At 52.1% G+C, this 24394-nt stretch overlaps 1 protein-coding gene across 9 annotated transcripts; it reads right to left on the reverse strand.

The window, feature by feature from the left end:
* Positions 1–424: 424 nt before the first annotated feature.
* ITIH4 (inter-alpha-trypsin inhibitor heavy chain 4) lies at positions 425–24318 on the reverse strand. Of its 9 annotated transcripts, none has more exons than XM_029050926.2 (24): positions 24081–24318; positions 21503–21663; positions 20703–20807; positions 20187–20349; positions 18899–19009; positions 18520–18630; positions 17928–18044; positions 17160–17328; positions 16743–16868; positions 15152–15333; positions 14553–14738; positions 13813–13952; positions 12715–12869; positions 12109–12141; positions 11126–11200; positions 9914–9964; positions 9502–9585; positions 7888–7917; positions 5991–6014; positions 5458–5580; positions 4516–4690; positions 1758–1912; positions 1083–1182; positions 425–710 (listed from the first exon to the last, which is right to left on the reverse strand). In XM_029050926.2, the coding sequence occupies exons 1-24, from the start codon at positions 24162–24164 to the stop codon at positions 641–643; spliced, it is 2730 nt and encodes a 909-aa protein (XP_028906759.1). In that variant the 5' UTR covers positions 24165–24318; the 3' UTR covers positions 425–640. The 9 variants fall into 9 exon arrangements, with proteins under 9 accessions (XP_028906759.1, XP_028906758.1, XP_028906756.1 ...); XM_029050925.2 differs by having other exon boundaries at positions 9502–9588; XM_029050923.2 differs by having other exon boundaries at positions 9502–9642.
* Between the last annotated feature and the right edge of the window lie 76 nt (positions 24319–24394).

Genomic DNA, 24394 nt, shown 5'->3' on the forward strand with positions numbered 1-24394 from the left:
TTGACATGTAGTAAGCACTTAACAAATGCCACAATTATTCATTATCATTACTATTGTACCAGAGGCTCAGCCCTCCTGAACAAGGACCTTCCCTGCTGAAGTCCTTGGAGGTAGGAGATGATCCTGCACAGCGGAGAAAGTGGGGAGAGGGAGCTGTGGCCTGGACCTTCCTTACCCGACTTCTGGAACAGGACTCACCACTGCACTGAAGGGTGGGGGGACCTGGGGCCTCTGAATCCCCTGCTCTGCTAGGTGGCGAAGCTGCACCCCCAGCCCATGCCACCCCAGCTCGTCCCTCTGCTCCGAAGTTACTGCCCCTTAGGGATTCTGGTCCCCCAAACCTAACCCAACAGCATGATTCGTGTTGGATCTTGCATCTGACCACTGTCCCCGCCCTGTCACAAACAGACCAAACACAACAGCATTGGCATACAGGGCTTTACATTGCTCCTGCCACAGAGACCTGGACCAGGTCAGATGGGACACATACAGGAGGGGCCATTTTGAAAAAGATTCGTCTTGGCCTGCAGCAGCCGAGAAACCCCATCCAAGTCGGGGCTTGGGGAGAAAATCAGGACCAGTATCTAAAGGGCTGGAACCTTGAAGTTTGTGGATGCTGCAGGCAAATGACACGTCCCCCTTAGAAGGATTTCTCCAGCACCCAACAGGAGATGGCTGTCTCTCCTCCTCTGAAATCCTTCTTGGTTTGACTGAAAGACAAAGGCAGGCAAAGCCCTTGAGCGAATCACTGAGGTGCCACATGGACTCCTGGGGCAGTGCCAGGCCCATGGCATTTGACAGAGATCCTGGGAAAGCCCGCCACCCCCCACCTCCCACACACCTCCCCTCCCCTGAATCTCTGAATGGAGGAATGGATCAATAATAAAGGCCATTCAGCTCAGGCCACATGGAAACTCAGCTCTTTCTAGCACATTTCTTTCCCAACGTTTAAGGAAATATTCCAGGGGAACAGAACTCGACCCTCTTATTGGCCAGGTCGCGGCGACTGATCCGCTCAGACCTGGCAGCATGCTTCCCAGACTAGGCCCCGCCACCCGTCCGCACCGCCTGGCTCCCTGTACCTGGTAACTGGGAACTTCTGTCCCTGGACACTCAGCTCCCTCTCACCATTACTTTCCTTGGCACCAGAAGTTTCCAGATGGGCATCATGGTAAAACTGACCTTATGGACAAGGAGAGAAAAGGAGAGCGATGCAAACAGTTTCAACTGGAAGGAACAGTCCTTTGGGTCCCGGCAGGAGAGGTGGGGCGGGGGGGGGGGGGGGGGCGGCCTACCCACCCCAGAAGACCTTATCCCTCATTTCAGAAACCCCACACCTTGACTCTGATCCCTCCTCTCAGAAAGGGGATCCCATGTCTCTTACGGACTCCCAACAGTCCCCCTTCTGGGAGGTTTTTGGAGCATCCCCAAAGCCGACCCGATTCGCCATCTGATGCCCTGTTGTTCCTTCGGCCTGGCCGCAGTCTGCAGAGGGCCGGGGCAGGAGGGGGACATTACAGGACAGAGACACCCCCCCCCCCCCAAGGAATGAAAGCCACCATTACCAGATCATCCCCCAAAGTTCCTCGGGGTAACAGGGAGTCCCACCCCTTCTGGCTTTACCACCACTATGAGTTCAGTCGATGGGCTCGGCTTGGGAGGGGGAGATGAGGAGGTGCCCTAGAAAGAGGGTCCTGTGAATGCCGCCACACGGAGAGGCAGGGACTGGGCTCCGGGAATGAGGAGATGGGACGTACCAATGGCCCCGGTGACTTGGTCTGAAAACCGGGAAGTGTCTTCCAAGTAGAGCCCTAGGGCTGGTTGGGGATCGTCCTGGGAGACGAGGCCAATGGTGACTTTGCCGGGGGCAGCGAGCATCAGGCGCTTTCCCTTTTCCATGGTGATCCTCAGCCTGGGAAGCAGAAGCGCGTTTTCCTGAGCAGGACCCAGACAGGCAGGTGGCCAGGCAGGCTGCAGATTGGCAGCTGAGCAAGCCGGGGGCGCCATCTAATGCCCACTTCTGGCGCTGCTCTGCCTGCAGGGCCAGGGAGGAGGCAGGTCTGACCCATTCCTTGTCTCCCCATGCACCTTTCCTCCTCCCCGATGGCTTCTAGAAGAGGCCCGAACGACCACTCGCTGATGCTGTTGAAATCGTAGGGACCAGGTTGACTTGGCCCTAATCGAACTTGGTCATGGCCCAGCCATGTGAATCGGAAAAAAAAAATGAAATCGAATGCGGATTATCCAAAGAAGAGGTGGGAAGCCTGGGCCTTTCCCCCAGGTAGGAAAAGACTAAGGAGGGTTACTAAGACCCGGAAGGATTGGACGCGGATGAGCCGCTCCACCTGAGGAAACGTGAAAACAAATGGATTTAATTTGCGGACTGAACAAAAGAGAACATAAGCTGAGCCAGAGGGGCGAGACACTGTCACCAGAGCTCAGTAAAGTCGGCAGGTTGCAGAGAGATGCATCTCTGAAAGAAGACCAGGAAATCCAAGACCGTCTAAAATCTGGACCGTCAGTACACTCTCCTGGACTCTTCAGGCTCTTCGGCCCGGAGAGACCAAGGCTGAGAGGGGACGTGATTGAAGTTTGCTAAATTATGAAAGCAGTGGCCAGGGCGGACACCCAATTGTTGTTCATCAAAGCCCACACCACCGAGATGAGGAAGCCCCCACTGAAACGTGAAGGTAGCAGTGGGAAGCCACTTCTTCACCCAGCCTGTGGCATTCATTCCCCCAGGAAGTTATGCAGGCCAAAAGCACTGGTGAGTTCAGTAGGAGTTTGGCTAGGCTTATGGATGCAAGGTCCACAATGGAGGGCTAGAAGAAAAATTAGGGATGTTTAGGAAAAGGTAAAGATATTACATGGTCCATGCAAAACCATGAAGATGAATGCCCATTTCGTATCCTCTTGCCACTTTGAGAGGCAAAATGGCTGAACCGACAGTAGGCTTGACCAGATGACGGTCTGTCTCATTGGCTCACGTTCTTATTTAAATATGACTCTAGATTATTTTGACTGCCATCGAAATGCACAGCCACTTCCTTTCCTACCCTACAGCTCCCTGGGTGGTTGCAACTTTTTCTTGCATCCTGCCTATTGTGGTGGTTGGGTGAGGCGATGGCGATGGGGCCTTTTCACCACCAAGTCAGTTTTGTGGGCAGGCTTGGACCTTAAGGAGCCTGGAAAGGTGACCTGGGTTGCCTCCCCCTCCCATCTGCCACCTCTGGTACAAGCAGTGGGGGGGCAGAAGCCAGGACCCAAGCACTTGGAGTGTCCAAGATATCGAGAACTCCAATGTCTGCCCAATGGCCAGGGCTGCTTCCTTTAGGATATCAGGAAGATCTTGGCCGTCCATAATCGTGGACTTTGCCGAGAGCAGCGAGGAGACTGATAAATGCCTCCTCTCGAGTACTGTCATAGTTACTTATATATATTTTTTTTAATGGTAGTTGTTAAATGCTTACTATATGCAAGGCACTGTACTAAACTCTGGGGTAGATACACAATCATCTGATTGGGCACATCTTAATCCCCATTTTACGGATGAGGAAACTGAGGCACAGAGAAGCAAAGTGACTTGCCCAAGGTCACACAGCAGACTAGTGGCAGAGCCAGAATTAGAACTCTGACTCCCAGGCCTGTGCTCTTTCCACTAGGCCATGCTGCTTCTTCTACATTGATTTGGATTGTTGAAGTTTGAATTTGTTCCTACTGTTGTTTGTAATTTATTCTTAATGTCCTATGTGTCTTTCCCCCCTTTCCTAATTTGCGAGCCCCCTGTGGGACAGGGATCCTGTGTTAAAGTCCCTATCTGGCATTTATCCTAGTGCTCAGTAAGGCCAAAACAAAGGGAGTCCTGTCTTGGCACAGCATGTGGTAAGCACGTGGTAAGCATATAAAAAATACCATAAATTAAAATTCAGATAAAATGTAGCTTGATTTTAATTAAGATAAAATGTAGCTTGATTTTTTTCAAGAATGTCTCTACCTTATTGTACACTGAATGAGAGTTTCAATCGCTTGTTTCTGTTGCATCTGTTTTGCATATTCACCATATCAATCACTGGTATTGAGTGCTTACCATGCGCAGAGCACTGTACTAAGCTCTTGGGAGAGTACAATGCAACAGAGTGGATAGACACCTTCCCTGCCCAAAAGGAACTTAGAATCTAGTGACTGCTTTCATAGTTAATGAAAACGATGACTAGAAACTCAGTTTATATCGTTAGACCAGGTTAACCACTGTTCTCCTTCAGTACGAGAGCTATCTTTTTGTGGCTCAAGGGAGACTGAAGAGTATATTCTTCCAGAAGCACCTTCAGAACTTGAGAGTTCCCCACTGGCAGGACTGGGGGAAAGTGTTGTCCTACCTGGAGGCAGAAGACGGGGCAGCATGACTTCAGCAACTCAGCTGGTGGTTAATCGGGGCCTCAGAACCCCTGTTTGCATTCCCTTGTCTCTGATCATTTCCATCTCTGAGGCAGAGGGCACTGGGAGAACCCTGCTTACCCGCTCATTGACAGGAAGAGCCTCCCCTTCCACATGTGAGGCGAGGTTCTTCCGTTGCGAGTCACTTCAATCTGGTCTTTGGTCACATGGACCCGCACAGAGGGCTCCTGGTAGGTGACTTCCAACCACACAAACTGAGACGATGGCTTCTCAAACTTGCCCCTCACAGAGATACCTGCAAATGTGGACATAGAATTAGTCGTGGAAGCTGACATGAGCTAGGAGACAGAGTAGGGGAGGGGGGAGAAAGGGGAGGGAGAAGATAGAGAGGGGATCCTGTGACCAAAAAAAAAAAAAAAGAAAGGTTGAAAGCTAGAACTGGGGGAAAAGGGTGTTTATCTCACACCCTGGCTGAGAGGAGTGGAAAAGTTCTTCCAGGGGCAAGAGTTGCAGAGAGGTGGGGATAGCTAGCTGGGGACCCGGGGAAGCTGATGCTGGGTAAGTGAAGAGGAAAGGAAGAAGGAGGAAAGAGAGACAGGACTAAATGGGAGAACCTAGAAAGGGTAGAACAACCACTCCCCACCCACCTCTCCCCAGTCACTTTTTAGCCCACCATCCCCCCGCCATCCACTCCGCAGAGGTGGGAAGGTATTTTCTTTCTCCCAAGCTCTTTTCACTCTCCCACCAGCAAGGGCCAGCAGGTGCAGCTGGATCCAGGAGTGGGAACCCAAGGAAGAGAGGGTGGGCGGCTACCAAACCAGGGGATCCCTGGGATTTAGAACCCCCCAGACTCTTCAAGCTCGGGGGAGTAGGGGTGATCTCAGATGGGCGGAAGCCTCCAAGGCAAAGGCAGGAGTTCGGAGGGTGACAGGGATGAGGATAGCCATCGGAGAAGTGTCCAGAGGTAGGAAGTGGACAAAACAAGATGAAAAGAAGAGGGGAGAGTGCGGCTCTAGGCAATCACATCATTTTCCACCCTGTCGCTGCACCCCTTCCTCTCACCTTGGATGGGGTCAGTGATCAAGTCGAGTGGGGCCTTGGATGAACTGAGGACATTCAGACACAGGACGTCGCTGTGGCCCGGCAGGGGCAGGATAAAGTGAGTGTTGTTTTTCACTGAGACCCCTGGACAGAGCCAAGCAGGTGGGGAGAGAAAGAAGTGTTAGTGAAACAGGGGTTCACAGGACCGGTTGGTACATTCCAAGCGTTTAGTACAGTGCTCTGCACATAGTAAGCACTCAATAAATGCTGTTGAATGAATGAATGAATGAATGAGAGGGCTGGGGAGGAATTGTACTGGGAATGGGACCTCCTAGAGAGAAATACTATTAGAGCTGGTCCTCCACCGACTGCGGAGCCCAGGTCAGGCCCCACAACTCCTTGCAGAGCTCTCTGGGGGTGGTGAGAGGAAAGCGGGAGGAGAGAAAATTGGTGGATCCAGAGCCTAGAGTTTGGGTTGGGGTGGGGGGAGTGGGATTGGAGGGGAGGAAGGGAGCTTCTTTCTCATCTGGGCCAAGATGGCTGGTCTCACTCACCAGTAGGGGCCTTGGTCGTAAAAACTGAAAGAAAGAACGAAAGAGGTCAGGGTGTGGGAGACTTTCTTCATTCATTCAATAGTATTTATTGAGCGCTTACTATGTGCAGAGCACTGTACTAAGCACTTGAAATGTACAATTCGGCAACAGATAGAGACAATCCCTGCCCACTGATGGGCTCACAGTCTAATCGGGGGAGACAGATAGCAAAGCAAAACTTTACCCCCAAAACAAAATTTGAATACTTAAGTGCCTACCAACTCTGCTATATTGTTTTGTTCTACTCTCCCAAGAGCTTAATACAGTGCTCTGCACACAGTAAGTGCTCAATAAGTACAATGGATTAATTGATTGAAGAGGCAAAACTAAAGACCTGGAATTTAGCTCCTTGTGGACAGGGAACGGGTCCACCAACTCTGTTGTAATGTACTCTCCCAAGTGCTTAGTACCGTGCTCATCACACAGTGAATGCTCAGTAATTACCACTGAACGAATGTGAGCTGGTAAGAGTTGGAAAGACGAGTGTGTGCATGTCCCCGCGCTGGGCTAAACCCCAGCTCTTTTCCCTTAAACATCTCAAACCCGGGTATTTTAATGGACTCCGTGTGGCCAACTCCCTTTACAATCAAACCACAAAGGGGAAGACGAACAGTAAATTGTGAGAATATTTCAGGATTGGCTGAAAGCTATATGGATGTATTTATACAGATGTGAGCTTTTATCTGGCCACATCTCCTGATTGACCCAGAGTGAGCCCCATAGTAAGAGTAGCTAAAGAGTAGCTAAAGCTGAATTGCTAAATTGTACATACCAAGCGCTTAGTACAGTGCTCTGCACTCAGTAAGCACTCAATAAATACGACTGAATGAATGATTGAAAGAATAAAGCGAATGTTCCACATCCACATAACTGGCTCTGCCCACATTGTAACGCAGACATCTTCATGTAGACACATCCACTGGCTCCCTCAAGCACACACACTCATTCACACAGGCACTACTTCTTCATAATCCACCGCCCCCCACCCCGCACATGTGCACACGTGCACATACACACACGATCACACACACACACACACAGAGTCTATCCTGAACTAGGCATATTTTTTGTTTCAGTGGATTACTATCCCACCTCAGAGCCTGCCCTAGGACTCAGCACATCCATTTGGCAGAACAACACCATTTCAGGATTTTCCTGCTCTTTGCTGCCCCAGAAACACTGATGTCCCCAAAAGGGCTTCTCCCTTTTCCTCTATCTTCCTTTTTCTCTGCTCCTCTCCCTTTGGCCCCACCCACATCCTGCCTGAGGACACCAGGTGTCCGGTGACCGTATCTTTCAGCTCAAGAGTCTCCCCCAGTGGTTTGCAGAGAGAGAGACTTCCTGTCAGGATAGGTCAGACTGGGATGCAGAGGGCCAGGTCCACCAGAGGGGCTATTAGGCAGGTTAGGCCTGGACTAGGAGGGACCAGAATAACATTTTCTATCATCAGGGCTAGAGGAAACCCCCCAGAGTCAGCAAGATTTCAATCAGTTAATGGTATTGAGTGCGTATTGTGTGCTGGGCACTGGACTAGGCAGTTGGGGGAGCTGTACTAAGTGCTTTGGGGGAGTATAATACAACAGAGTTGGTAGACACATTCCCGGCCCTCGAGGAGTTTACCATCTAGTGGGAAATGGTAAGAGTGTTAAATTGCAAAATCCTTGAGGGCAAGGAATGAGTGCACTAGTGCACTCTCCAAGTGCATAGTACAGTGCTCTGTATGTAGTAGGGGAATCAATAAATGCTATTGATTAAAGAAGGCATGAGGGTAGCCAGTAGTCAGGGGATGAAGGCGACGCTGAGTGTGCATGTCTGTGTTGCGCAGGGGGGTCTCTTGGGGTTTCAGTTGAACACTCACCTCTTAAGAAATAATGGTCTGACTCCAAGGCTACAAACAGAAACAAAGCATGAGTTGGGGAAGCCAAAGCCTCCCTAGACAGAAAAAACAGCTCTCAAAAGGTCATTCTGTCCAGTCCCCTGCACCCACACTGGATTGTACCTCTCCCAGTCTAGAAAGCTGGCCTAAAGACCCCCAGGAAAAGGGATTCCCCAACATTCTTCGTCCCTCATTTCCATGTTTTGCACCTTGTCCAGTCAGGGAGTTCTCCCTTACCAGAGGCTCCAGCTCCATGGGCTTGGTATCATGAGGTGGAGCTTTTGGGGCAGGGAAGGCAGCCAACCTCTACCCCCTCGCAGCCAGAAAAGGGCCAGAGATGGAGCTGTCTGCTCCCCTTCTTGTCCCCTGCCAACAGGTCTTGGTCCCTGACTTGGTCTAAAGGCTATTCTTGCTCCCAGCTCTGACGCCCCAGGACGATGAGAAACCTGGAGTTGCTGTCGAGGCTGTTTAAGCTGGAACAGTCAGTGCCTGTGCTGCTTCCCGACCTGGAGCCACTGCTGCCCGCCCGTTTCCATCATTCTCAAGGGACAGTGGCTCTGGCTCGGCTGGCCTCTGCTGGGCTCACCTTCTCAGGTGCCGGGGCTGGGGGTGGGAGGGATGAAGGGAACCTCTGGCCCAGCCACACAGCTCAGTGAAATATACTAAATGGTCATGGTGGAGGAGGAGGAGGAGGAGGAAGAGATGGAGAGGTTCACTGGAAGTAAGAGACACCATCTCAAGTGCCTTTTTACCTTCCTCCCCCTTCCTCCCTCTTTTCCTTCCTCCTCTTCCCCTACCTCTCCCTTTTCCACTTACTCCTTCCCCTTTTTTCTTCCCTTTCCCCTTCAAAACCCCACTTATCCACCCTAAAATCTCTCTCTTGTTCACAGCCCCGAGTCTCATATGGGCCAGGGACTGTGTCCCACCTGATTATCTTTGGATCTCTCCCATTGCATCTTACAGTGCTCGGCACACAATAAGCACTTAACAAATACCACAATTACTATCATTACTTTTATTATTACATTTAGTCTCCCAACCCCATGCCTGACTGGAAGCTGTAGTACTTGCTCCTGTCCTGTCTGCTCTGGGGAAGGTCCCCAAGGCCTTGGGCCCTGACCCAGTTGGCACCCCTTTGGACATGAAGATACATAACCACCCTCCGACCCCGCCCGACCCTAGTGGCAGTGAAGTGGTGTCCCTGCCATCATCCGCATCTCCCCATATCCCAAAATGCCAGTATTGACCCAGCAAAGAGGAGAGAGAGGAGAAGGGGAAGAGGAGAAATCACTCTCTGATCCCCAAGCTGCCACCCTCCTCCCAATTCTATTCCACTTCCCAGCTGAGCAACAGTGGTGAGAAGCGGGGTAAGGTCAGGAACAAGGCTATGTCCTAGATGAAGATAAGCCTGAAGATATTAATGAAGGACCCATTCTAAGGCAGCCTCCCCGACCCCTCGAGCATATCTCCTATTAACCAAGTGTCGCTTCTTCCTTGAAACCTTCCCAGATCGATCATCTCCAAGTCACACTGATCTCTACTCCCATCCCAGGGCCGAGGGCCAGTGCTGAGTTTAATTTCACCTGTGTGACTTACCAACATCCATCAAGCTCCCGGGAACTGCTGGTCTGGCTAACCTCCTCGGTCCTTCTGGTCCCCTGTTCCGCAACCTGGAGATACCTGCTGAGGTGGGAAGGCCAGAAGAGTCCTGTCCTGCAGGCTCCCACGCTGGGGGTGCTCAAGACCACAAGCAGGTGCTCAGTGTAAAATCACTTTAAGGATCTGGAACCCGATCTATCTCTGGGTTCCAAGTCCAGCTGTGAACACTGACAATGGCTTGAACAGTCACAGCCCCTCCTTTTGCTACCCTCCATTCCTCCAGGTCCTCATCAGGAATTATAAGAGAGGTAGGACACCTTGGTGTGTGTGTGTGTGGGCGGCGGGGGGGGGGGGGCTTCTGCTTTCTCTCTTCCCCCTCTTTTACGTAGAACCTTCCAGCTTCACCTACCTGAGTGGTACTGAGGTCTCGAAGAGCTCCCCCTGGTCAGCAAAAGGTTGGCTAAGAAAGAACACAAGAGGAGTCAGATGCTTCCCGGGGGAGGAGCCAGGAGGGAATGAGGAGGGAGGTGAGGAGTAGGCAGGTGTGCAGGGTGGGATCCCCTGACCCTCGAAGATGTAGTAATCTTGGCCATGAGGATGGGCAAGCCTGAAGTGGATGGGTGGGAGGGAAAGAGGGGAAAGGGAAAGTTCTCAGGACCCCAAATCTATTGCCTCACTCCCCATGCCCCGTGACTATTGCCCAGCTGGGAGGTTGACCACTAGCCTGTAAGCTCCTTGAGGGCAGAGGTCATGTCTAGTTCCTCTATGGTATTCTCCCAAGCACTGTGTTCAGTGCTCTGCACAAAATAAGCCCTCAATAAATACCACTGATTGATTGATTGACTGTGGAGATGGGGGCCAGTTCAGTGAACCATAGGGTGGAGTGGTCACACATCACTTCCATCAGTGCAATCCATTCCCTGAGGATGATGGGCAAAGACAAGAAAATGGTGGGGGGCAAGACTTCCCCTAACCCTAATCTACTTTAATGTCTATCTTGCCCCCTAGACTGTAAGCTTTTTGTGGGCAGGGATCACAATCTACCAATTCTTTTGTATTTTCCTCTCCCAAGTGCTTGGTACAGTGTTCTACACATGGTAAGTGTTCAATAAATACCATTGATTGATTGACCCCAAACATCCAATATAGTCCTGCTGTTTGTTTCTGACTGATTTATTCTGTTATTTTTGTTCCTCAGATTGTCTATCCTTCCCGGTTTAGACTGTGAACCCAAAGGAGGCCATGGTTGATGTCTGAATCAATACCAGTGCATTTTTTGTTGAGTTGGGTACAGTGCTTTGTGCACTCTAAGTGCTTAGCAAATATTACTATTAATGCCTGATTGATACCACCACTTCTTCTCGTCCTGTCTGTTCTGCCATCCCAGGCAGGGGAGGTCAAAGTGCCTCTATTTTGTCCCACATCCAACATCTCTCTCTGTGTCTCTCTCTCTCTCTTTGCCTCTCTCTGTCTCTTTCTCTCTCAGTTCTCCCTATCTGTCTCTTTCTCAGCTCTCTTTGTCTCTGGCTGTCTCAGTTCTCTCTGTCTCTCTGTCTCCATCTCTTTGCCTTTATCTCTGCCTCTCTCTCACACGCACACACACACACACACACACACTCACATGAAGGTGTTTGAAAGTGACTTTTCTGCAGGAACATCCTGGAGTTAACCCTCTGAGATACTCCTCTTCCTCTACCTGGAGGGAGATGATCTAGTTGGTAGGGGGTTGGGGGAAATAGAGGAATGATAACATTTCCAACAATGCTGTCCATAGGGTCCTGGGGCTGATTGAGATGATCCTTCCTGGGTCCTGGTTCCAGTTCTGCCTCCGCTTCACTCAGATCCTTCCTTGGGAATGTGGAACTCTCCCTTCCCCTGGTTCCACCCGCATCAGGTGAAGGGGATGGGCATACCCCCAAATCTGCACCACCAGGCAGGTATATGATTTCCCAGTGTTTCACCCGACTGACCCAGCTCCCAGCGAGCACTGGGGTCATGTCTGCTTCATGTTCTCAGTAACCCTCAGCAAGACTGGGATCAGGTGCTCATTTCAGCCCTCTGCCATGGGAGAAGTCCCAGCCTGGGGATAGAGTTCCCTCAGAAAGGACTCTTCTCCAACTCCAGATCCCTTGGCCTCCACCCCTCTCCAGGCATCCTCAAAGTCACTTAGAGACCAAGTGAGTTTAAAACAGTGATCTGCGTATTTCAGAGGATGCTAGGTATTAGGGACTTGATCGATAATGAGGTAAAATGATACCCATGTGCTCAAATACCAAATACAAGTTACATGGTTTTCTTTCAAAACTATTCCCACAGCTGAACCCCAGATTAGGTCTACGTTTGGGCCACCATTCATAAATGATTAAAACAAAGATCCCAAGAGGATGATTTTCCTGCTGTAGCTACTCAAATAGGCTCGAAACCATAACTGAAGAATCAGCCTCATTATTTTCTGAAACCCTTCCCATAGCCACACTGGCCATTCACTTCAGACTGTGAGCTGAGGAGAGGAATCACTCAAAGCCAGCCAGGCTGTGGCACCTGCCCTCTGAGGCCCCTTCCCCAATAGTCTCTTACTAGTATGGAGAGGGGGAGGCGACTCACCGAGGTGAAACCTGGAGTCCACTTGCTCGTTATCTAGAAAAAAAAAGACACAAATCAGTGCAAGCCTGGAGCCCCTCCTTTCCCTGCAGCCCCTCTTCGGTGTGACTGTGACGAGGAGAGGGCAACAAGATAGTGCTGACACTCTTTCCATCAGACAGGTGGAGAATGCCATTAGCAATTCCTCTGCACCCTTGAATGTAAAATGTCCAGCTTCTTGCACGACCTCCACCCTCAACAGCCCAGATTGGGTTGGAACTGAGGATTTCCAGCCTCTCCTCAGGGGCTGAAAGCAAGAGCTCAGTCTCTCCTTTCCATCCTCATCACCTTCTCCAAATTTCCCCATGCTGGCCAGAGCAGCCGCTGAATACTGAGGCCTGGGACTTGTTCCCATGCCAAGTTGGGGGCTTTGGAGCATTGAGAGGGATTTAAGCGGGCCAGGAGAGGGGATTTTTGGTAAAGAACTGTGCACAGAACATGGGACTGTAAGCTAGACTGTAAGTTCCTTGTGGTCAGGGAACATGTCTGCCAACTCTGTTGTATTGTACTCCCCCAAGTGCCTAGTCCAGTGCTCTGCACACAGTAAAGCTCGAGAAATACGGCACTCACCAGATTCAGAAGGCTTTTCAGCCACCTGGACCTCATCTTCGGTGCCTGGCTTGGTGACCACCATGGACGTGAGGGGGGTGACGAAGCTGAAGTTCAGGGACAAGGCCAGAGCTCGGGCTTCCAATTTCGTCCGCTCTTCTCCTGTGGCTGAAACACTAAGCGTTTGGAGCCATCAGTCCTCACCCTAGCCCCCGTGACAGCTTCCCTGTGCCCTGTTGACTGAGAACGAGAATGCAGGCAGAAGGAAGCCTGGGTCTAGGCCCCTCAGAAACCAGCTAACCACATCGTCCTGGGGAACAGGAGCGAGTTTGGACAATGTGATTTGGACCCTGGACTCCCATGGCCCAATGTTCTGTCTGGAACAGAAAACTGCACTTTCTCAAACACCCTAGGAAGCACCCCACACCTCCTAAAGGATTCCAGTGGCTCCTCATTGCTTTCAGCATAAAAACCAAAGCTTTTGATCATCAGTTACAAGCCTCTCCCTCAGCTGGCTCTGTCCTCTTCTTCCCCCATCCTGGAATGCTCTCCCTCTCAAACTGGCCAAACAACATTCCTACCTACCTTCAAAGGACACCTCCTCCAGGAGGCATGTCTCGATTAACCCTCCCCCCACACGTAGGTCATGCCGCCCCCTCAGCCACTCCAAACATTCTTAGATAGTGAGCTGTTTACTTATTAACTCTGGTATATTTGTTCATCTCTGTCTACTTGTCCTCCCCGTTAGATTATTAATTCCCTGGGGGCAGAGATTTCATTTCCTATTTCTTCTATAAGTCCCTTAAGTGTCTAGTTCTGCACTGGGGACCTAGAAAGCACGCAATCCATGCCGGTGATATAGATACACACCGGTTTCAGTGGTGGATGATCTCTGATTGGTGTCTAATTGCTCAGCCACCTCAGGAAACAGTGACCATGAGCTGGGAACTCATTTCCTATCTCTCAAGGTGTGTGTGCATGTGTGTGTGTGTGTGTGTGTGTGTGTTTTAGGGGGGCGATACTCCCAACCTCTTAGAACATTTCTGGGGTGATGGCTTCTTCCTGGAAAGGGCTCTGTCTTGGGAGGAATTGCGTCACAGGAAGGTTTAGGAAACTTACGCTTTCTCCAGCAGCTGCTGGATCGTCAGATAGGCCCACAGCCTCTCCATGAAGTTGCCAAAAATGTACTTCTGCTTTTGAAACACCTTCTCCTTCTCGGCCACATTGGCTTCCGCTTTGAACATTAAGTTCTGGGCATTCTGTGGGAGAGGGATGGGAATGGCGAATGAGGTCCTGGTCGGCTGGGTTTTTCTGGAGCTCCAAGGCTCCGTGAACGGAATCCCAGGACCCAGCACCGTAGTCCTACTGCAAAGAGGGCCTGAGCTGTGGGGTTCAGTGTGGGTGAGCAGGTGGGAAGCAGGGTGAGACCAGTTAAGTGACCTCAAAATGCCAGTATTTCCCATACGTCTTCCCTGACCTTCACTGAGTGTTGGCTCTTGCCTCTCAATACCTTCCCCCGCCCCATCTCTGTTGGGCTGGGAAAGCAACCGGGCTCTTCACTTCTCTCGCTGAAGATAGCTCTATCTGTAGAGCAGGTGGCAGGGTCAGAGCCACCAGAAGCAGGGGACCCTGAAAATATTAGAAGTTCACGGAAACACAAGCAGGTGGGTGGAGCCGGAGGAGATGGGTGGGGAGCAAGGGGGCTTGCAGGCTTGTAGAGAAGGAGGCTAGCTGGGCCTTGGGGATGACTGGGAGTTGGGCTGGAGAGGCAGGGGAAGAGAAGAGGATGGGAGTGAACATGGGGTTCCCTGTGGCTCAGGGGCAGAGAAATAGCTGGTTTGCCCAGGTGGCAGGCTCACCGACTGGCCTTCGATTTGAACCGAAAACTTCTCTTGCTCTTTACTGTGGAGTTTCCCAGCCACCACCAGCTCAGAGCCCTTGAAGAAGAGATTGAAGTTGTTCTGTGACAGCTCCAGAACAGTGTTCTCCGGAAACTTAAACTCCACGTGCTTCAACAATGGTGTGGCCACCTCCTGATAGAAGTCCTGGAGCAGGGGAGAGGGGAAAAAAACGGTGAAACCCAAATCCAACAGAGAGAAGTTTGCTCAGTCTTGCAGTCAGCCATTGCAGTCACATTCTCCTATAGACCCCCAGGAAGAAAGGACTCAAGAAAGATCTTGGATGGGGAGTCCAGGGAGTGTGGAAGGCCGAGCCGGTTCCACATGCATGTGGGATGATATGTTCTTGTTCTTCTCCCCAAGGCCAGGTTAACCATCTCTTACCTCAGATGACTTTTATTTTCGGCTTTTGATAGTGTCCTCCATGGGGCTACCATCACACGGCTCCCCCAAGCTTCCCATGGCCACTGAGGGTAACAGGACCCTGGACTGGATGGCCCATGGGCCCAAGCCAGGATTGGCATCGCGTGCCTGGGCTTACGTTCGGGTTGAGCTCTGACCTGGAGCTGCAGGGCTGCATCCGAATCCTCGTATATGCGCCGGGCCAGTCCGCTGTTGTCCAGTGCCATCTTCTCCAGGAAGGAATAACTGACATCAAAGCCAAAGCCAAGGCAGAATAGGGCATACTTCCCATCCAGGCTTCTCTGTATATTTTGCTGAATGTTCTCGGGGTTGGTTTCACCTGAGTGAGTTATTTTGTACAGAAAAAATGTGAACCTCATTTGGTTAAATTCAGGGACAAGAGCGGCAGGGCTCTGTGGGCTGGGAGTTCTGAGCCTGGCTCAGCCCCAGGGTGACTTGTCCTCTGGGTATCAGTGTCCTCATCTGCACAAGGACAAACGCCTGACTGATCCAACTGCCCCCACCTCCCCCTCCCTGGTCTCCAGGGCTCCTGGAGGAAGAAGGAACAGAACCTTTCCCTGAAGACTAGTCTAAGGCCCAATTTCAATCCTGGGAAATGCTGCTGATATGCCTGGCATAGTTTCAACATTCTCTCCAGAAACAGGTGTTGGAGGTCGTTTCTCCACCTTATTCATTAACTGTCAATATAGAACATAGGAGTTCTGTTTTTGTTGAACTAGTTCTTAGGCAAGGTTAGAGGAATTAGGGTTGTTTATTCTGGATAAGAGAAGGCTGGTGGGGTGGGGGGGAGTGGAGGGTCTTGAAGAAGGGTGCTGGCTAGTTGTTCGCCATGCCCTCAGTGAACCAACCAAGAGGAAATGTACATACATTTTCACATTAGCAAGAGAGCCCAGTTAGACCTACGGAAGGATTTCTCGACAATGAGGGTGAACAAACTACTGAGGGAGGTTGGAGGTTGTGAGGGCTCCATTCTGGGAAAACTTTTAAAAGGAATCAACCCCCATCTGTCCCTGGATTTGTTTAGTGACTCAGCTGCCTACCTGGAGGCGGGGGACTGGATAGGATGAATTCTGGATGCTGCTTCCAGTTCTGGGATTTGATGGATTTTAGGACTCTAAAGTTCCAACTCCTACAGGCTCCAAAGGCTCATGTTTCCCAAAGTGTTTCCCAGCCACAGTCCCATTTTAAGCATTTAGTACAGTGCATTGCCCCCAGTGGGGGCTCAAAAATACTATTATTACTACTGATTCCAAAGAAATAACAGCGGTGTCAATTCTGGTAGAATTCATCTCTCTTTCACACCCCCATCCCACCCTCCCACCCCCGGTTCATTCAGCAACCTGGATTGCTCTGACCCTCTTTGGTGGAGTTTCTTGGGTGATTCTCTCCAAACAAATGAATAACTTCCATGAGCTCTTCACACCTCTGGCCCAACTGTTTTTTTTCTTTAATGGTATTCGTTAAACACATACTATATGTGTCAGGCATTGTACTAAGTGCTGGGGGGTATCTACAAGATAATCAGGTTGGACCCAATCCATGTCCTACATGAGGGTCACAGTCTTAATCCCCATTTTACAAATCAGGGAACCGAGGCCTAGAGAAGTGAAGTGACTTGTCCAAGGTCACACGGCAACTCATGACAGAGGAGCCCGGAAGTGGCAAGCTGGTGGAGTTAACGCAAGCCCTCTCGTCTTTCCCCTTCACTGGGGCTGACCCACTACTTACCCACGGTGGGCTCGCCATCTGTGAGCAGGATTATCATGGACACGCTATTCTCCGGAAGCAACTCTCGCTGGTTGCTTTCATCCAGCAGGTGCACGGCTGCCAGCACGGCCTCATTTATGTTTGTTCCTGAGGCAAGAAGAAATAGGCCCCCGACCCCAGCCCTCACCATCCATTCCTTTCCTGAGCAATCTCCCCTGCTCCCCACTGCATTCCCTGAACCTGGAGCAGAACAGAGCTTGTAAATATGGGGCTGGCTGAAGCCCATCCCACTGGAGGGTGAGGAGTCTCATCAGAGCCCAAGGGCAGTGGCTACCTTGTGTGGTTGCCAGGGACGGCCCTCTCTCTCTCCCCCCGCAGCCAGGTCCCCAGCAGCTCTGTTGATACCAACTCGCTCAGCCCCCTGCTATCCCCTCCAACCTCCTGAAGCTCTGATGTCCAAAACGAATTTTTTGGCACTGCCCACGTTCTCCTGGGTGGCTTTCAGCAGAGACGGCTGCCACTGGGAAATCATGCTGTTGAAGACGACCAAGTTGAATTGATCTTCGGGGTTCAGGTCTCCCAAGACCTTCAGCAGAGCTTCTCGGGTCTAGGGAGGAGAGAAGAGGATGGTTTGGCTCAAGTTGGCTTAGGGAGTGGAGTTTGCCCGATGAGGTGACTTCTTTTTCAAACACGTTTTGCTTGGATCTGTACAGGGGTCGTGTTGCAGCGAACCCAAACCGGAAAACATCATCCAGAGAGGAGCTGTGAACACTGGTGCACCTTTTAAAAGATCTAGTGATGTGAACCGACTGGGTGGTGAACCCGGTGGGCACTCGTAGTTCTGATGGAAAGGTGTGTGGACTACGGTGGGGAACGCGGCTGTCTGTGCAGATTCAGCGCTTGGATGGGTATTGGTGCAGGGAGACAGGGGAGGTGGGGAAGGCAGGGCAACTGGGGGAAATCCCAGGAGCTCCACCCCATCATGGACCCCGACATGAAACACCCCGACAGCTGTTTCAGACCCAGGCATATGGCACTGGATGCCTGGGAAACTCTTCCCCCTCCCACACACTCCCTGGCCCCTCTCCTCCTGAGGAGCCAAGAGGGGCACTTGACAGATGGAGCCAAGAGTCCACGAAAGGGCCCAATCTCCCCTCTCCCCATCCTCCCATAGCTTCAGGCCCAAGGGTCTGGGGGACCCCTTACCTGTACAATCTTCCTCCCATCCATGGAGCCGCTCTTGTCGATGACAAAGACTACGCTTTTGGGCAGCGTGGGCAGGCCAGTTGGCGCAAAGTAATGTACAAAGTAGCCGTTCACGATCTGAAACAGAGTTGGGGAGGGATGGTGATGGGACCATTCCCCGCCCTGCACTGACCACAACTCCAGCATTTCCTGCTTCCAGCTGAGGTCTGCCCCCACTAGGCCAGGCTTCACTCTGGAAGCAAATACCCTATGAATTCAGGCAGCAAATCCACTACGGCATGAAAGCAAGCAGGCTACTACTCTAGGAGTCCCCTGGAGGTAGAGGACTGGACTCCGTGACCTCTAAGGGGCTCCTTCCAGCTGTCTATGAGAACCACTGGCAATTGTGAACGTATTGAGTTTCACTTCCATCACCAGACCCTCCATTTTGCTTTGGATTGCGCAGACTGTGGGCTGAACCATCTGGTCCATCATGAGACTTTCCTGCACCAATTCCCATCAGCCCCCTTCTCCCCCACCCCCCACAACCCTTAAACCCCTGGAGGCTCAGGCATTTGGCCCTCCCCCCCTCCGCACTGCCCCTCAGAGCCACCTGGATGCCACTGTCAATCGCGTCCTGGCGCACGTCATAGCGCACAATGAAGTTTCCGTCCAGGATGGTGTCCCCTTGACTTGGCTCCTTTGGCTTGAACAGGATGTGGGCCTGGAAAAACAGCATCCAGGCAAGGCAGTCAGTTTGCCCCTTTGGTTTCCCTCTCCCTGTTCAGACACTCTCCTGGCCTCTTGTCAGTCAATCGTATTTATCAAGCCCTTCACGTGTGCAGAAGACTGTACTAAGCACTTGGAGCAGGCACTCATGCTAGAAAGGACGGGGGAAATGTCTGGGAAAATTCAGTTTAGTGGGGCTCGGGCGGTAGGACTGTAGAACTCTTAGGATTATAATGGGGCAAGGGGTACTTCAGCAGGGCTACCTTGGTCTCATTCTGGATCACAGATAAGGCATCCGTCAGGTTGCTGGTCATAAAGGTGCTCTCTGTCTCCAGGAAAGTGATACCCTGTGGCTCAAAGATGTGGATGTCCATCTGGAGGATGAAGAGAGGAATGAGTGGCTGGGGGAGAGTTGATGAGGCTGTTAATGGTTCTTCACTTCTGCCTTTACAAACAGCTGACCAGAGCCAACCCACTTGCAGCGGGCGGTTAGGCAGCCAAACTAGGATAGGGAAACAAAGGCTCTTTGGTCTGGAAGAGCCAGTTTGTAATGAAGGTTCTATGAGGAGAACTTGTTCTCCGTGTCCACTGGGGTCTGAATAGCAATTGCAGCAGGAGAGATTTGGGTCAGACAGAAGGACTTCTCGACCCAGTATGGAGGGGTGTTGTAGAGTCTCCAGCCCTGGAGATCTTTAAGGAAAGAAGAGAAGAGTCAGAAGAGTCAGAGAAGAGTCAGAAGGACCTGGGTCTATTCCCAGCTCCACCACATGTCTGCTGTGTGACCTTGGGCAGGTCACTTCACTTCTCTGTGCCTCAGTTCCGTCATCTGTAAAACGGGGATTAAGACTATGAGCTCCATGTGGGACATGGACTGTGTCCAACCTGATTAGTTTGTATCTACCCCAGTGCTCAGAACAGTACCTGGCACATAATAAGCCTTTAACAAGTATCATAAAAAAAAAAAAGAGATATCAGCTGTTCTGGATGGGACTTTAGGCCAAAGTGATCCAATTCCAAACTTGCCAAGTCACTCACTGACCTTGTGGCCCTCCCCGCAAACCCCCATGCAGCTCCTTCTGTTGGCCAAGCTCTCAGTCTGTAAACAATTTAAAGGCTGGTGCTTCAGGAACATGTGTGCCCGCTCTCTCTTCTCTGGCACGGAGCGGAAGGGGCATATGTCCCTCCCAGCACCACTTTTGTCCTTTTTGTGTATACTGGGAGCCAGGAGTGGGGGATGAGAAGAGAAGTGTTAAATGGAGGTGTGTTGGGGGCGGGGGGGTACGGCCAAGAGGGCAAAAATCTTAGAGGAATCCCACTCAGCCTCACTTGCATTCCAAGTCCCAGAGTGGCCTTCCAGCAAAGATTGGAGGCAGGGGGCTGGCCCAGATGACGTGTCGGGGTCCATTTCAGCTCTGGGATTCGATGAACCCCAGCCAGCAGGTGTGGCCGTAGTCAGTGCGGTCGGGGGCCTTGTTCTGGGGCCGGGAAGCCAGTGGCTCCAGAAACGGAGGGGGAACCCAACTGCGGCACCTCCCCCAGCGCCCCCAGTACCTGCAGGTGTTTGACAAGTTGTTTGGGCCGGATGTTCAGCAGCAGCTCGTATTTCCCCAGTTGCCGCTTCAGCAGCTCCTCGTAAACCAGTTCAAAAGTGACCTTGGCGGACGGCGCCACGTTCACCGCCACCTGGAACGTCTCCACCTTCCTCCCTACAGCTCTGGAAACAAGCGGGAGGGGATGGATAGATGGAGCAGGGGTTGGGGCTGCAGGGGCCCAGGGAAGGGATCAAGGGTAGACTGTCTGGTTTGTGGTTTACCCAGGCTCCTTTGCATCATCTCCTGTCCATTTCACTGTTCTTTTGCCCCTTGCCAGAGAAGGGGAAGAACAAAAGTAGAAAGGCCTCCTCCCCCTCCCCTATGGCCTGTATCCATCTGCCTGGGCAAGAAGCAAACTAGCAGTGAAATGCGCAACAGGAGAAGCAAACAAAGGAGGCTGTGTGTTGAAATGGGAAAGAACTAGTCCAAATGGGAGGGAAATAACCAGGGCCTTATCCCTAGCCCCGGCACTTACTTGACCAGACCGGCACTCTCCCCTCGGGATATAGCTGTTTTGTACTGCTCTTGAGCAGCTGCCTTCTCCTTGATATTCCCTGGGTACGTCACCCCATCGATGATCCTGAGAAGTGAGGGAACAAACTCCACATCACTGACAATCAGTCGATCGATTGTATTTACCGAGTACCTACAGTGAATTGAGTGCCTCACCAAGCACTTGGGGGAGTACGGAAGATTTAGAAGACACGATCCCAGCCTTAAAAGACTTCATAATCCAGTGGGCTCACAGCCTGCCATTTAGTGGGAGGATAGGGAGTGGGAAGAGACTAGAGAGGAGGAAAGATCTGAGTGGGGTTGAAGGGGAGGTCGGGGGGTCAAGGAGCCCAGGATGGGGAGTGGATGGGGTGGAAGTGGGAGCAGAGCTGGAAGATTTAAAATTTTCAGGCTCCCTCCGATTCCCATTGAGCAGTATAGTCAGGAGTCAGCTATAAATTAATCAAACTGCCATTCAGCACCAACAGCTACGGGGATAACAATAGCTCAGGCCCTTTTTCTGGGACAGGGCATAGAGCAGGGTGCCAACCCTAATGGTGCCGAGGGCACGGGCACCTGGACAGCATCCTTCCCATTCCTGGCTCGAATTTAACTCTGGCCTGTGGCCTTAGCCATGGCCAGGGTGGGAGAAAAAGGAAGACTTCTGTCACTGAGTTGAGATTCCCAGAACAACCCCCTGTTTCTGAGTTCACCCCCCCAACCCCCCACAGGCAAGTCTAGGTTCTGGAGGGAGAAGGAGGAGGAGGAGGGAAGGAGCCCTACATGGAGAAGTTGGTGATGAATGCTGTCTTGGGTAGCTCCACTTCAAAGAGGGCCTCTTTGGCTTCATTTGCCCTGTTGACCACCCGGCTGGTAATGACTGTGTGGGCGAAGCGTGAGGTCACTTTGGAGTCCAATTTCAAGCTGTAGATGTCTATTCCATCCTGGATGAGGTGGGGGCGAGAAGGAGGTGGGGAAAGGGAAATCAAAATGGCAACGAAAATGACAGCTCCTCCACTTCACTGGGACCACCCTTGTGCTGCCCCTCAAAGGCTTGCCCCCCAACACCCAAGAAGCAGGAAATAGATTCAGGATGGGGCGACCCCAGAGAAGTCCCCCTCCTGAGATCCCGGGCCCCTCCAACAGGGTTGGGGGCGACAATGCTTAGGGTCCCAGCTCCCTAGTGGAGCTTCCAGGAGTAGAGTTCCTGGGGATCGAGGTCATGATTTGGGGGTGAGGTTGAGGTCAAAAGTGCTGCTGCTCCTTACCTCCTCTCTGGAAAAATGCAAGGCCAGTAGCTTTCCCCGCAAGGCGGTAGGCAAATCTGACCCCATCCCTTCCCTGATGCCATACGAGCATTCTGGGTGGCTCTCATCTGAGCTTAACCCCAGGGGAAGAGCTTCAGGGATGGGAGCCAGTACCTTTGGGCTTCAATGTGGCTCTGACTCTGACTCTTTGGTGGTTTTAACTTTGCCGAGCCTCAGTTTCCCCATCTGTGAAATGGGAAGCAACCTTCTTCCCACCCAGGCTGCCCCATGGGGCCAAGGTGAGTCGTTTTGGGATTTTGGACAGAAAAGTTTAGAGAGAGCCTGGGGTTACCATCTTTCTCCCATTGGCAGAGCAGTAAACTCGCTCTGGCCAGGTGGATCAAGTCCCAGGCCCTCAGACTTTATCTGGCTTTCCCCAGTAAGTCACAGGTCGGGTAATTTGTGATTCTATATAGGGGGGCTTAGAGTGCGGGGGCAAAATAGTACCTGGGCAGATCTCTGTGTAGACAGCACGAGTTATTGACCCAGTGTAGACAAGTACATAGAAGAGAAGCCCTCTTGGCCAGCTCAGAGGGTGAGGGGGCAGTAGATGGGGACTCTGGCCTCTAAGCACATGACTGATAGAGCCCCCCACCCCCACCCCACTGGGCCAGAGTTCTCAGCTTGACTTCTAGCTTCCTATAGGTTATTTTGCTTCTGCGGGGGGCTGTGCAACCAGCCCTGGCCATGGACCGGCGGCCTTTGCCCTGGGCGTTTCGGGCTGCTTAACCCTTTCAGATGCTGCTGCCATCTGAAGCGCTGGACAACCCAAATGCCCTTGAAAAGTAGAGGAATTTGCCCAGACCAATCCTGCTCCTGCCCCTGGGGCCCTGTGCTGGGCTGGAGCTTAAAGAAGGGGCAAGAAGACCGGGCTTGGCCAGACAGACATCCAGCTGGGCCCTTGGGATGGATGCAGAGATGTGACTGCAAGTGAGGGGATCTGAGTTCTAATCCCTGTTTGGCCTTTGCTGTGACAACTGGTCCTCCCCGTCCTCTCTGGTGGAACCTTGACTATGGCCTGGCAAGTGCAGGATGTTGGGGGGCAGGGGGAACATCCTGTTGCTTTTGTTGGTAGTGGTTACTGGGGGGAACCAGAGATACTGTCTTTGGGTAGGGGGTGAGGTCATGCAACCGTGTGCCTCCCCCTCTAGACTGTAAGATCACTGTGGGCAGGGAATGGGTATGTTTATTATATTTCCCAAGAGCTTAGTTCAGTGCTCTGCACACAGTAAGCACTCAATAAATACGACTGATTGATTCAGTCAATCGTATTTATTGAGTGCTTACTGACTGACTGACGGACTGACTGACTGAACTAGAGGGCCAGTGGAGCAGGCCCACCACCAGCCATGTGTTGCTGCTTAGCTGGAGAGCACAGAGCTAAAAATGGAGCTGGGAGGGAAGCGATGGGGTGTGGAGTCTGTGGATCTGCAGTGCCTCAGGCGTGGATCTACCCAACCACTGCCCCGCTCTCTGGGCTTTAAGGATAATGGCAAGCAGCAACAGAAACACATGCCAATTACTGCCCCATAACCTGTCCCGCACCAAGTCCCTCAGCTCCCCCTTTTCTCCCCTCTCTCCAACCCCCTTCCCCATCTGTCTGGGCTGGTGTATGTGTGGGGGGCGGGGTGGGTAGAGGAAGGCCCTGCCTAGAGGCAGGGGCAAGACAGGCACTCAGGACTGTGCCCCATCCTTAACAACCACGGGTTTGCCCTGTGGACAGACCACCCACTGGTTGGCATCCCTGACAGTTGTTCCCCCACTACCACTCTCCAGGGTCTCAGCATGGTGCCTCAAAGGGCCCGCCGTGCTAAGAGGTCTGACACTGGGGCTGGGGTCCCCTCCCTTCTTTCGGGAACTTCAGGAAAGGTTGTCCCACCATCCTCCCTCCGGGGTTGAACCCCAACAAACCCAGACGCCGCTCCCCCTGCCATCATCTCACTAACTTCCAGAGGCCGTTCCCACCCCCGAGATCACCCCCTCCATTCTGGAGGAAAGGCAGCCTCACCCACTTCACTGGGGGAGGTGGGACACAGGGAGAGAAGACATCATACCTGGTGGTCTGTTCCCTGGGCCGGCAGCATCAGGGCCCCCAGGAGAGAGGCGAGGAGCAGTGCGGCGCAGGCTTGGGCTTCCATCTCAGCTGTGTCAGGTCCAGGGGATGCGAGGGGATTTAGGGGCTTCGGTTAATCAATAACTCCACCCCTTCTGGGAAGTTGGTCAACCTGATATTTACAGGCCAAATGAGTAACCCCAGATAAGGGAGGCCTTAGATTGGGAGAGGAAATCCACAGTCAGCTATCTAAGACAGCCTGGCCTCCTTCAAAGAGGATAGTGCTCTGTTCTCTCTGGCTGGAGCCTCTGAGAA

Source organism: Ornithorhynchus anatinus, chromosome X1 (genome assembly GCF_004115215.2).
Source record: "Ornithorhynchus anatinus isolate Pmale09 chromosome X1, mOrnAna1.pri.v4, whole genome shotgun sequence".
NCBI classification, from domain to species: domain Eukaryota; kingdom Metazoa; phylum Chordata; class Mammalia; order Monotremata; family Ornithorhynchidae; genus Ornithorhynchus; species Ornithorhynchus anatinus.

Bases quoted from the DNA above. Each gene is read 5' to 3' on its own strand.
- ITIH4 (XM_029050923.2), bottom strand. From the start codon at position 24,164: ATGGAAGCCCAAGCCTGCGCCGCACTGCTCCTCGCCTCTCTCCTGGGG. The intron at 9,965-11,125 runs GTGAGTGTGTGT...GTTCTTTCTTAG, and splicing joins TCACTTTCAAACACCTTCAT to CCAACCTTTTGCTGACCAGG. The intron at 1,913-4,515 runs GTAAGCAGGGTT...TCTGCTTCCCAG, and splicing joins CTCTTCCTGTCAATGAGCGG to GCTGAGGATCACCATGGAAA.